At 45.5% G+C, this 14,285-nt stretch overlaps 1 protein-coding gene across 3 annotated transcripts in view; it reads right to left on the minus strand.

The window, feature by feature from the left end:
* Window positions 1-13,941, minus strand: part of Susd4 (sushi domain containing 4) — a 137,990-nt gene extending 124,049 nt beyond the window's left edge. The window contains exons 1-2 of one of the 3 annotated variants that reach the window (XM_078022898.1): window positions 13,919-13,941; window positions 12,236-12,415 (exon numbers count right to left, since the gene is read on the minus strand). In XM_078022898.1, coding sequence (XP_077879024.1) covers window positions 12,236-12,380 — 145 coding nt within the window. In that variant the 5' untranslated portion in view covers window positions 12,381-12,415; window positions 13,919-13,941. Of the gene's footprint in view, window positions 1-12,235; window positions 12,416-13,000; window positions 13,243-13,280; window positions 13,302-13,918 lie in introns of those variants that run through there. The other 2 variants (XM_078022897.1, XM_005326511.5) reach the window with 2 other exon arrangements.
* Window positions 13,942-14,285: the final 344 nt, after the last annotated feature.

Below are 14,285 nucleotides of genomic sequence, written 5' to 3' on the forward strand. Positions count from 1 at the left end.
CACTAACACAGCAGGCACTAAAGAAAATGCCACTGTGAGAAGACCAAGGCACTTCGGAGATGTAAGGCACTCAAGCTATATAGTCATGAAGGCAGAGATCAGCAACTGGTTCTGCCTTTGATTGGAGTTCCTGGTAACCACAATGCATGGAGACACCTAGTAAAGAACAATTGGAACAGCAGCAGGAGCAACAGACCAACAGGAATCTGCCCTTGAGTGTGGCTGCAGTTCTCCACCCAAGATGCAAAGGCAGCTGCTACAGAGATAAGACAGTTTTAGATACTCTGTACATTTCTGGAGCTTCGGAATAACTAGGTCTTCCTTCATCTGGAGATGACAAAGGGCAGGATCTCTGTGGGCTCATTTCCATGTAAATGAAAATGGCAAGAGTAGAATTTCTGCAAAACTACTCCCAAGGGTAGATAAATGCCCTGCTACCTCAGAAAGCCATACAAGACCCTCTGCTATTAAGCCAAAGCCCATAGATCAGGTTGCATTTGAAGAAACCCTTCTCCAAATCAGACCCTGGCATTTCAGGAGTCCACACAAGATAAAGGTCTGAGGACAGTGAGGTGCTGAGCAGAGGCCACAGTGAGGTGTACCCCCACCCCCCGCAACCAGGCTAACAGGCTGCTTTCCTGAAGTGCTCTGACACTAGAACACAGAGGATTTCCTATGATTTCCACAAAGGCTAAGGAATCCCAAGATCTCCAGCCCACAAATGCCAGAAGCAGCATCCTACATGCAAAGCTAGAAAGAAGATCCCTAAGAGTTTGACTCCGTGCAGCTGGAGGTGAGAGGAAGCATTCCACAAAGACAGGCAGTCAGCTCTTCTGTGGCAATTCCTGATTCATCACACTGTCCTACCTGAGCCTGAGGGGCTGACCCACCATGCCCATACCCTTCCGGCCTCATGTACCATGCCAGATGAGGAAGAGGCAAAGCTAAGGGCACCTGGAGCAATTCCTCCCTCATGAACCACTGCAAATCCTATAATGAATTGCTTGCTTGCCTCCCGTGTTTAATTTAGTTTTCCTGAGGCTTCTGTGAATGCACACACACACACACACACACAAAAAAAAAAAAGCCAACTGGGCTTGGGCCAACAGCTATTGAGAAGTTCCTCTCAATGGCACAAGGACCTTCTCCTTCTCCAGAGGCAACTTATTCACTGAACACGCCAGCAGCAGGGATCGAGCACAGACCGGCACATCCCATTTTGCAGCAAAACAGCTCCTCCAGCTGCCTGACATCATGTCCACACAAAATGAGCTTTCACGGGGTCAGGACCCACACGTTTACATGCTGCACAGAGCATCCCTCACCCTCCTTCTGTACTCAGGGAGGCAAAAGGCAAAAAAATGGCCCTAGGCACAGTAGAGAGATGCCTCTCTCCAGACAGGCAGGAATCACTGTTTTGTATTTATCAAATGCCTTCTGACACTACCTTCTGTACACCTGCACATCTCACACCCCCGTGAAGTGCAGAGAAAGGAGCCTCATTGCCCTGGATTTATAGAGGAAGAAACCAAAGCATGGAGAGGTTAAGTGAATTGCTTCAGAGGTGACAGAGCTGGTCACGAGGGTAGGGTGACAGAGCGATCATTCTCTGGCAATCTTAACTTTGAAGATAACTGACAGCTAGGGAATACTGAATCCTTGAAGGACCTGAGGAGAGGGTTGCTCTGGAATTTATACCAGAAGGACCTGCATCCAGAGCACAGAGTACATAAAAATTCCCAGGAGTCCAGGAGGATGGGGAAAGGAGCAGCAGCAGATGAAGTGACCTCATCACCACATCACTGCACTTAGACACTCAGGTGTCTAAGGAAACACAAGACACACAATCACCCAGGGACTCTGTTGAACTCTGGTTCTCCTCTTAGTTTTGTCCTCCCAGCAAAGACCAAGAAATTCCCCGGCTCATCTGCAGCTGAGCTTCAAACATCTCTATGCTGATTCTCTATCCCACTAATCATAGCCTTTCTCCCTCCTGGCCCTGTTAACTTTCTGTGCAGTTGATATGGACATCTAGATAGAATTCAGATTACCCAAACATTATGCCAATAGTAACATTTAAAAAAAAAGTTTTCTGCCCCCAAATCATAGGAGCAATTAATAGCCAGAACCAAGCATGGTTGGGTTTTTTTAAAAAGTTGTTATTATCAGTACAGATTAGCAGCACAACTCCTCAACTCCTTGCCAGCTTCTCCTTCACTGTGGCTGCTTCCTGGGCTCCATCCTCACATTCTCTTCTTTGCTCATTCCACACTCTCTTCTTGGGAAAGCTGGATCCCTCTTGCAGCCCTCCCAACACAGATGACACTCACATCTCCATCTCCAGCCCAATTTCTCTCCTGTGTACCAAACTGAGTTTTCAATGCCTGATGGACAGATGGTGCTCAAATATATGTCCTGCAGGCAAGGCAAGCCTCCTCATCCAAAATGAACTCATTAGCTTCTCCTCCAAACCACCACTGCTGGGGCTCTGCTAATAATGGCTGTTCCTCTTCCTCCAACCCCACGTCCAGCCAGCTGTCTGGCCTTAGATAATTCTCTTTGCATCTCTTGTCTCCATTTATTCCTCTCTAGTTAAAGCCCTTGGCGTGTCCCTCCTGGGTTAATGCAATCGTTTCCTCATTGGCCCTCAAAAGAATATAAATTTTCAGAGGGCAGGACTCTGTTTTGTTTCCCATAGTGTCCTCCACCTATACTCTGATAGAGGCATGATAAATGTTTAATGAGCAAAAATCTCTCTGCTTCTCCATCTTCCACATTGCTAAAAAGTTGCTTTCTAAAACAAAGAATGGATCACATCATGCCCCTAAAGGCATATTTTGTAGGCTCCCAGTTGCCCAGTGTGTACCATTCAAGTTCATAAGCATTGTGGTTAGCTGGGCAAGCAGGCCCAACTTGCCCTTCCTGTCTCTTCTTTCTGCTTAATCTGTCCTTTATTAAAGCTGCCCTGAGCTATTCCTTGTCTTCAGTACATATTCTTTCTCATTCTGAGCCTCTGTTGACTTTATCCTTCCTCCTGGGGGAAAAAGAAAAAAAAAAAAACCCACCTCCCAACTTCTCTGCCTGGAGAATTATTTTATTATTCAAGACCTGGTTCAAATGTCGTCTTTGTTGGTAAGCTTTCCCTTACTCCTCCCTTGTCCCCAGAGCCTCCAAGATAAGTCTCCACTTACTAAACCATCTTATGGTGGTAGATCCTATGGGATTATTGGGACCCAGGATCAGTGGCTACCTGGTGAACGCCTGCAGCACACATCTATCTGGGCCTGTACCACTTGGTATTAGTGTGTATTTATTATGCTAGGTCCCTGCAGGACAATGAAAGCTCTTGGCAGGGCTACCTTCTGCATGATGACTATAGCAAACATTCACTGTCAGTTTGTTTTACATGATATTGATACCTTATATAGTGATGATGATGCATCCCTTTTAATGCATTTTATCCTCACAAGAGCCAGAGAAGGTCCCAGTATTGGCCCCTTTTCCCAAATAATGAAACTGAAACAGCAATGAGGTCACCATCACTCAGCCTGCTAATACAGCAGCAAGGAAAATTGGCTCTACTTCCTATAAGACCATGCATATCTCCCGTTCTTTACCTCAAGAAATTAAAACATATCCATCAAGTTATTATTAAAAGTAAATGGTGGAGACCAGAAGGATGATAGGGAAAATATCTGGTCCTTCATTTACAATCCAAAGGGAAAAAAATCTGCATGAGCTGTTTAAAGGTCACATACCCATTCGGAACTGCAAGGCTCTGTAAGCTTCTAAAAGACTATTTCCCCATTTTGTTTAAGTACAATTTAAACACAGAGGTCACCCCCATCAGCCATTGGATATGCACTGTCATACTATAACCTAAATTTGCAGATGTGTCCCCCGCCAAAACAAAATTGTTAATTTAAAATGCATCCTTGAATTAGATCATTAGGACTCAGTTAACAGAAGCCAACTAAAAGGACCATTGAGAACCTCTCATAAGATTAACCCTCTAAAAAAGAAAAAAGAATAGCGTTACCTTAGATTAGGTAGAGAGAAGTGATGGGAGGGGGAGGGGATGGCGGGATAGGAAGGATAGTAGAATGAGATAGACATTATTATTACTGTGTGTGTATATGTCACTGCATGACCAATGTGATTCTGCAACCTGTACACTCAGAAAAATGGGAAATTATATCCCATCTGATTCAAATGTATGATATGTCAAGGTCATTGTACTGTCATGTGTAACTAATTAAAACAAATAAAAATTTAAAAAAAAACAGATCACATTTGTACAAAATAAGCAGATCCTGTTGTTTATGTTATGGATAAAAATCAGAAACTTCTGAGTTTAAGTTTCAAAAAAGGTCTTCCTGTAGAGAACTTGAATTTGACAACTAGTTAGATTAGTGTTATGGACACACCAATGCTAAGAAGTCTACTGTAAGAATGTATTTTACCTTTTTCTTGATAGATTGTCCCTCTAACTGGTTCACCCAAATTCAACCACATATATCTTTTATAAATGTAATTGAGCCCAAGAAATAAAGTCTTTTTGTATTTTGTTACTCTCAGAAAAAAAAAGAATATAGTGTACGAGTGACCTTCCTTATTCAGCTCTTCTTCCATGCTGGTAATTTCAGAAGATTAAAGTCACTGATTTCAACAGAAACAGGAGACAGCCAAGTGGAACCTTTATTTCCAAAGATCCTCACCTTTACTCATCCTCTCTCTTGAACTTTAGTTCAATTTATTGGGATAATGATGACGTGATCAGTGATCAAGTTTACTGGGCTCTGCAACTCTTCTCACTTTTAAGAACCAAACTCCATTCCTGCAGCTGGGAACACACTCACATACACAGATTCATTCACACCCATGCCCACAGATAGGCCCTGACCCGCTGGGGCCTGCACGTGCCTCTGCCCCACAGTGGAATCAGTGGAGGCTCACCCACTACAGAGCTCCCAAGTTTATTGTCATTTCCAAATAAATGTCAAGAATTATTTTTGTTTGACTTCTCTGATATTTCTAGTTTGTTTACCTTCTTTAAGATTAATAAAGCAATTACAATACTCCCTATTAAGAAGCAATTCTAAAATGTACTTTTAATTCCAGTTTGTGAGCAACTCACTTAATTATTTCTATTTGTTTTTCTTCTTGAGTGGATAATTCCTTCTCTTAGAGTAGCACAGTCATCTTTTTTCTTCAGAAATACTAGGCTAAATTCTTCCCTAAAACACAGCATCTCAAGCTCATACCATCAAACACAGCACCCTGCACAGCAGAATGAGTGACTTTGAGATCTCATGAACAATCACGTCCGATTCTTACTTCAAACTTAATCTTGCAGGGAAATTATTACTCAGGCTCACAAGCCTCAGATATCATTTTTCTTTTACTTTTTAATATATACCAGCTAGATTATCATCTACATCATACAACTGAAAAGACAGGTTTAAAGCCTGGCCAAGAATTGCAAAGAGGAAAGTCTTGCTAATAGGTCTAACTCCTACTCTAGCCTCGTATGACCATGATCAGAACCTAGAAGAGCAACTTCACTGAGGATATCTCTTAAGATTGAGAGGGAAGGAGGGAGAAAGAGAGAAAGAGGAAGAATAAGGAGGAAGAGGAGGAGGAGGAGGAGGAGGGAAAGAAAATAGTCAAAATCTCCTATCTTAATGTGTTAAGAAAATTAAACATTACACAAACAGTAACACTTCAAGCATATATTAGCTAGCATATTGTTAGAGCTTGTCCAAGTTGCATGGAAAAGCAGCAGTCCAGGAAAGATATCACCTTGGGAGCCATAAACAGCCCAGAGAATCATCAGAAAGGGATGGAAATGTCAGTAATGGAGGGCCCAAGAGACCAACCATTTACTTACTCACACCTGGCCTCTCAGAGCAGGTAAGAATCAGGGCATGCTCTGTCTGACCACCTCCCTCAAACATCCCACAGGAACCACTTTCACAGGATTCTGGTCCCTTACCTTCCTCCATTCAGAGCCCAAGGGCAAGCACTCTGGCCTTCACTTTGCCCCAGGTTGTGCAATTTTGTTGTTCACTTGCTGGTATGCTTTCTTTTTTGGCCACAACACAAAGGAGTTCCCTTATATCAGAGGGGAGATGGCAAAAGTTTCAAAATATTTGATAACTGCTGTTTAAAGAGACATGTTTGAGTCAAACTTGATAACATTGGGAGGGCGGGTATTTAGGGATTGGAATTTCCATGTGTGGGCATGCTAAAACAAAGACTGCAATAACAAAGATAGCCTGGGTCATGGTGTCTCAGTTAATAGCCAGATGACTATGGACAAGTGGACTAATCTTTCCATGCCTCAGGTTCCTCTTCTATAAAGAAAGGATAAATAACAATATCTACCCGAGAAACTAAATGAGTTAACATGATTGAAGTGTGGAAAATGATACTAAGCATTTTCTAAATGTTTGCAATTAGTGTTATTAATGATTTGGAAACTTTTATCAATCACTCAGTATGGGCCAGTTTAAAATTATGTCACATCTTTTCCCAGTCTTCCCTGGTTAGCAATAGTTCTTATAAGAGTGGACCAATAAATAGACAAAATGTTGTATATGATGCATCTTCTAAATCTGTCGTAGAGGTTGTGGTAGGTCCTGTTGAAACGTGACTGTTTGTAAACAAATCAGCCTTTCTTTTTTTTTTTTTTTTTTTTGCCCCTTTCTTCACTCAATTCAGAGGCATTAATTCCAGGGACCTATTCAGACCTATCATTGCTATGTATGACTTTTTCAATTATCAAATACCAAATGAGATTTCAAAACAAGGCAAAGATAAAAAGAAGCAGTCTGCAAGATCACTTTTCTCATTGGTTTCAATAAATAACACTAGTTTTAAGTTGAATTAAAATATATATATATATATATATACATGTAAAACATAATTTTGTGCAAGCCTTTTACATTTAAACTTTTGAGAAGACACTGACTCCTTCTTACTTGTATATTTCCTCTGGAGCAAGAACTGAGTCCCCTTTCTCTGTATTTCCCCAGGGCATACAACTACAGATGAAAGGATAGATGAGGGGGAAAAAAAGACATCCTGCCTTTACTCAGAGTTCAGAACCCATCAATTCATCTTATGAGGATAAGTTGCCAGTCCCCTTATGGATATCTGAAACCACAGATAGTACCAAACCCCATGTACACTGCACTATGTCTTTTCCTAAACATTCCTGTGATAACATTTAATTTATAAATTAGGCACAGTAAGAGACTACTGGCAGTCACTAATAATAAAATAGAGAAATTATAATGTTATACTATAATAAAAGTTATGTGAATGTCATGTCTCTCTCTCAAAATATCTTTTGTACTCTGTACAAAAGAATGATTCATATCAGGAAGGTCAGAGCAGGATGGCATGAGATTTCATCCCACTCCTCAGAATGGCATGCATTTTAAAATGTATGAATTGCTTATTTCTAGAATTCTCCACAGAATAGTTTCAGACTGCTATGATGGTTACTGAAACCACGGAAAACAAAAGTGCAGGTAAGCAGGGACTTCTATTATCTCAGAACCAAAGAATGCTAATGATGGGGAAGAAATTGAGTCAAGGAGAAGTTACCTAACTTGCCAAAAACCGTGGAGCCATTTAATGGCAGAAGCTCAACACACAGGCTATATCCATTCTTTAAAGACTACAGACCCCTGGTTCTACACCAGAGCTTCCATCTGAAGCTTTGGAAATATGTCTCTGAAACCAAGAACAGAATAACATAGGTGCTTTTCTTCATGTTCCTAATCAATATTTACTAGAAAAGGAGCTTTACCTATACTTGTCATTATTCTCAGGAATTAAAGAACCACTGATTCTCTGTCTTGCCTCTCTAGGTCTCTGAGATGAGAGATTTGCTCCTTGTTATATGAAATCCTTCTTTTGCCCCCAAAAGCTTTCGTATTTCATCCTGTGGATAAACTGGAAGATTTTCCATGCTGCTTACATGAAGGCAACCTTTTGTTGAAGAAATATGCTTTAGAGTTTCAGGAGCTGGGACTTTGTTTACAGACTGAGTTAAGCGCAGTTTAAATTCATGGATTTTTGCACTCTGTCATGTAAGAAAATTTTTCTCAATAAAACTCCAAGACACTCACATCTACAAACCATCGGTCAGTCAGAAGGCATTTGTTCCTACCAGTAGATACATAGCTCAATGCTGTGGTCCCATGACCCAAATGAGATCTCAAGAAGCTTAATCCAGCCACACTAGAACCATGACTCAGGAGTGCAGAGAGGGCAGCCAGACTAGTGGCTTGCCCCAAGTTGGAGGCTTGGAAGCAGAGAAAGTATAAACACAGCTCACCTGATATTATGCTCCTTCTCTACATCTTCAGTGGGTCCAACAGTGCCTGCTATGTGGCATGCAAGTTCCTCATTGGAACTTCCAGGACCCTTATAATAAGGCTGAAACCTATTTTTCCTTCTACTCTACTATTCCCTATAAGTAGACTATGTTGTAGATTAACCTGACTAAACTGTTTCCTGTAGAGTTCAGGCACAGAACCACATCCCCATCATTGTATAAGAAGCCTGCCCCTGAGATGTTCCAGTCATCTCACCCTAAGTGCTACTCCTTCTCTGGGACATTTCCTGATGTTTTCACCAACCTCCAACCTAGAAAACCTACAACTGGAGGTGGCCTCAACTACCATGAAAATTTTGCACATTTGTAACTCACCCAAGAAATTATTTCCTAGATGGTATGGTGGTAATTTGGGAATTTTTTTTTTCCTTGCTTTCAACCAACATTAGCTGAGCATTTACTATGAATCAGATGCTGTGCTGGGTGCCTGGGACATAGAAATTAATTGAGTCAAGGTTCTCGTTCTCAGCGGGCTTATGGTCTAGTAGGCGAGATGATACTATGATAGAAGATGACAACCTAGGGCAATGGGAGTCCAGGTAAGGGCAGAATTTAATGACCAGGGAAATATGAAAGAGAGTATGGCAAGAAAAATTTGTTTCCTGGAGGTGGGGTGGGAAATGAAGTGTAAGGGAGGGATCTTCTAGATAAAAAGAATATGATGTACCATTCCTCCCTACTACTTCCTGAATTTACTGAGTACCTATATGATTTCCATCTCTCACATCATTCTCATTAAGATAGATATCACAGTCCTCATTTTATAGATGGAGAAACTGAAGCTCCCAAGACCAAGACCCCAAAGCTATCAAGTATCAGAGCCCAGCCTGAGCTCCTGGTAACAGGAAATTCACCTTCAAGGAGCCAGCTCTTAGCTCCCATCCTCTAAACCTGGGTGACTACACAGGGAACCACTCAAAACCAGATACCTTCTGGAAAGGTTAACTGGGGCATAAGAAGAAAAGGTTCCAGAATGTGGAAACAGCCATGTCCTGTACCTCCCTGTAAACCTAGTAAAAGTCCTCTCAGTGTATGTGGTTTTAATGGCCCCAAAGGAGGGCCCTTCATCTTAACTCAGAAACGACAACCTGAAGAGAGTTACCTAGAAGTCACTTCAAGTCAAGCCAGGCCCGTGAAAACTCTCAAAAGGCTCAGAAAATTGAATTTCTAGGGCAAAGCATTTTGGTTTTGATGGAGTTCTCCCCCAGCCTTTTCCTTTTTCTCATTATTTTTCTCAATTTCTCCCTTTCTAGTTCAAGCTCTTTCTGTAATACTTGTATTGGGCACATGCTTTTCTCTCTCCTAGCTGAGACTATTGTGGTACTCCTTTTCCATTGAAAGCAATCAAAAATGAAAATCCACATTTCAGAACAGGGTCTATTAAATATGTACCTTTTGTGGATAAAAAAAGAAAGCACTCTCTGAGAGCTGATTTTCAGTTCTGTGTATCACCAAAAGATTAGATAAATTGGGTGAGACTTCTGCTCCCTTGAAGGCCATTTGCATTTGGTAATTGAGAATGATGGCAAAACGTCAGGAATCAGAAGCAACTTACTTAGGGAATGTCTTAGTCTAAAGCATTGCTAATCAAAGAATGGTTTGGGGACCCGTAGGAATGCTTCATCTGGAAGCTTATTAGAAATGTAGAATCTCAGGCCCCACCCCCGCTGACCAATGGAATCAGAATCTGCCTTTTAACAAGATCACAGGTGACTTGTGTGCACATTAAAGTTTGGGGAGTATAGGTCTAGAGCCAAAGTAATGCTGCTTTTATTGTCATCCTGGACACCTCAGGTGGGTTTCTTTCCTAAGAAAGAAAATCTCTATTTAGTGAACTCCATAAAACGTCCCCCACCTCCCTTCTCTGTCCAAACTATTTATTCATAGAGGAATTCTAAAATGATAAACATTCTTCAACAAATTATACTCTCTGCCCAAAGAAGTTCAAGGTGAAACAAGGCTACTGGCCAGCCTTTCCCTAAAGGGAAAGATCTGAACTTGGGATGTAAAAGACAGCTCTTATTCCCACTCTCTTTTCCAAGGGTCTGAATCTCTTATTCTACTCCTCTCTGGGGGGTGGGGGGTGGGGGAAGAACCTCCCTATGGACTACACAGGTAAGTGGAGAGTCTGAAGGGCATGCTCTGCCCTGGGTCCTAAGGAAGTGTAATAAATACAGATGGGAGGAACCAAGATCATAATCTTTAAATCCAGGCTGTGCTCAGACCTCATACACCCAATAACAAGACATACATAGATAAATTCTGATTAATTAATCTGTCATCTATCTACATGAGCGACATCAACCAGAAGAGGAAAAATCATGTGGACCTGGTTGGAAGGAATGAAAGTTAGAACTGAAAGGCAAGAGAAGAGGAGAGGGGAAATGGCCCAGTCCTGCCCATTGTGTCCTGCCCCTTGATTTCTACTTGCCAGTGAAGCAGAGGTAGTTAGTGTTCAGGGCAGGACAGAAGCTCTGACCAGAGCCCTGGCAGACTACACAGAAACTGATCTGACCTTGTCCTCTATGAAAAGGATGCCTGTCTCAGAGATATTTCTATTTTTAAAAAATTACTTCTTGATAAAACTAAACAAAACAAAACAAAAACCAGGTCCATATCCAAAGCAAATACTTTCTCCCTAATTCTGACAGATGCACACATCACAACAAACACTTTAAGGTTCCAGGTATCTTTCACACATCTAAATGGAATGCCTGAATTAGGGACCAATTTGCTATTCTCCTCCCCCACTTTGGCTAATTTTTCATTCATTTTTTCCATCTTCATCTTTGGATTCTCTTATTAAACAGCAATATTTTCAAACACATAAATGGTCTATTTATATCAAGCAATACTTGTTTTTCAATTGGCAATAATTTAATCACATATTAATAGTATTTCGGCTCTGGAAACACAGTTCTGTCCTTTTCACATCCACATCAGCATGCCCTCAGCAAAAATTTGGAATGGACAGCAATGATGGACAGCAGTAAGTAGGGGTGGCAGGGATATGCTTAGACTCTGAAATTCAGACAGGAACTCCATTTGTCTTCCTCTACCACAACCAAAAGATAGCCCTGTCCCTCAAACCCAAGTATGTTATAGATTATCCGCCTACAGAGACTGAGGCTATCAATTTTATTTCAGCAAACTTCCACTTTATAGAAGAGCACTTGACTTGCTTTCCCCTGTAAATCAGACCTAGATGAACTAAGTAATCTTCCAGAAGAAAAAGCTCTGCATCCCCTTCCCACCCCCAACATGCAGACATGCTTGAACACACTACTTTCTGAAGAAAGAGAAAGTTAACTTTCAAATAACCTGTCCTTCAGCCAGTCTGGCCATGTTTTCAGATCTTTTACATTTCCAAAGATGGATCTTGTAACTCTTGACTAAATCCAGAGGATGAAACCTGACCTCTGTCTGTCCAGGGCATGCGTAAGGGTCAAAGGTCCACAAATACACCACTTCCCCTCCCCCCCCCCCAACACATACTTCTTTCTCTCAAAGTGAGAATAATGGATCAGACTTTATTATTCTTTCTTCAGAGAAGCCAGGCCGGGCTGCTGCTGGGAAGCTCCAGACAGAATGTGGGTGTGTGAACCTGTGCGGGTTCCACAGAGGAATTTTCTGGGAACTCCAGGCGTTTTGAATAAAGGGTAGGTCTGAGGCTGGGGCACAGGAATCCTTGGGTTTCTCAGGCATCTCTGAAGTCTGGATGTACAGAGTGAGGGCGTGTGCAGCGGGGCTGTCCTGCCAATCCGGCTTCCCTCCCTGCCCGGCCATGGCCATCCCAGGCCCTCTGGTCACAGTGGGGTCACTCACCACCCGTGAGCTGTGCAGGGCCAAAGCACAGCGCCAGCTGAAACCACAGGATCACTGCCAAGAGTCTCTGGGGGGACTGAGGCTGCTGCTGCTGCTGCTGCTCTAGAAATCCATCTCCATTGCTCGGGTTCATTCCATGATACATCTTTCATCCACAGAGGGCATCCAGCTTGCAAGAGTCTGCAACCACCAGCGGAACACGACAATACCCCGGGCTGCTGGAGCTCTGGGCCACGCTCCCACTCCTCGGCCCTGGGACCCGGCGCCTCAGCTGCGCGGGCTCCATCCCAGTTCACCCCCGCAAGGCCCCCGCCCCCTTTCCCACGGCGAGATCTCCCCGCCGCCCCCAGCGCAGGGTACACTGAGTAACAGCCGCCGTGGGATGCTGCGCGTGCGGGAGGGATGGAGGAGGGGAGGGAGAGCAGGGGTTAGCGCACATTGGCTCTGCGCCGGGTCCCCGGGATTCAGCGGCTGTGACCATGACAGGAAAGTCTAAAGCCTTCTAGCGTCTAGGGGCTGAGAAAACACTTTTCCCCGGGCCTAACCATTTCACTCTTAGGAATCTCACAATGTGGCACCGGCTCCCCCCAGCTACTTCTCTGGTTTTCCCTGGGATCGGGAGGGTCCTATTGCCCTAGTCCCCAATGAGATTGCGCTGTCAAAAAAATTCCTCCCTTGGGGAGCAGAACAGGACACAAACTCCCCCTGCCCGGCCTGCGTGCGCCTCCCCGAACTGGAAAGCCCTTTCCGGGCTCCTGGTCTTACCTGTGGGTCTCATGCATGCAGCTTCCTTCCCTCCTCCGCCTCCTCCCCCCGCCAGTCTAACCCGCATCTGTGCGCGACCTCTGCTGCCGCCGCTGCGCGAGCGAGCAAGACGGAAGCCTCGGCGGCGGCGGCGGCGGCGGCAGGACCCGGCTCCAGCGCCCCCCGCCTGCCGCCCGCGCGCTCCCTCCCCAGGATCCCCCGAGCCGGCGGGAGTGGGGGTGGCTTGGGGGGTACTGCAGCCGGCCGCGCGCCCCCGGGGAGGCTCCCGCGCGCCCGCTACCTGAGCTCGCGAGCGCGCGGCGGAGGCGCGGAAAGGGGGAGGGGGCGGAGACGGAGCGAGGGACGCGCGGCCGGGTGCGCGCGCTGGCGGCCGCGCGCCTCCACGAATCGAGCCGGCGCCGCGGCGGGGGAGGGGGTCCGGCGGAGGGCGGGGAGGGGGAAGGGGCCCGCCGCCGCCGCCGCGACCAATGGGAAGCTGGCGCGCCTGCACCTGTCGGGGCGCGAGTCGCTTTCTCTCACACACACAGAGGCCTGTCGCGTCTCTCCAGGAGCTGGACCGCGGCCAGCTGCCCAGACGCTGCGCGAGCCACTGTGCCCGCCGCGGCCTCCGCACGGCCTCTGGTGGCCCCAGCGCGCTGCGCGGCGCGTGAGAGCGCTAGCTCCCTAGACTGCGGCCGTGGAGGTGGCTCTATGCCGAGGAGTCCCGACACTGCCCTCCAGTCGCCACCCTAAGAGTCTCACTCCGAACGGATTATAACTTGAAAGGGGCGGAGCAGAGGGCGTCAATTGCTAAAGCCTTTTCGTCCCCGGCCTTACACCCCACCCCACCCCCATCCACCTCCGCGGAGGCTCTGCTTGTCTCCTCAGAGCCCGTAGGACAACCCGAGGCCGCCAAGACACTCTATTCCTCCCCCGCACCTTGGTGTTTTCTCTTTTGCCAGCTGCAGGCGTTGTGAGCCAGGACTCATGGCCTGTCTTGGGGATACACTGATCTCTCCGGATCTTGGTTTAGGAGGCGCTCTCCCAGGGAGGCGGGACGTGCTGGGTGCCAAAGCAGAAGGTTGGGTACCTGGGGCTGTGAATCGGAACCTAAGAGTTCTGGGGGCTGTTTGTCCTCCTAGCTCCCAAAGGAGAGAGCTCTCCTGGCTGGCGATCCCTGCGCGGTTTGCTCAGCTAGCAGCGGGTTCAGTGCTCACTCACCACTAGCCCTGGCCGCCTGCCGTTCCTTCCCAGGATAGGCCTCCCTCTGCAGGCTGGGCTCCTAGGGCCCGCGTTGCGGCCGCGA

The sequence above is a fragment of the Ictidomys tridecemlineatus genome, chromosome 10, assembly GCF_052094955.1.
Source record: "Ictidomys tridecemlineatus isolate mIctTri1 chromosome 10, mIctTri1.hap1, whole genome shotgun sequence".
NCBI lineage: Eukaryota > Metazoa > Chordata > Mammalia > Rodentia > Sciuridae > Ictidomys > Ictidomys tridecemlineatus.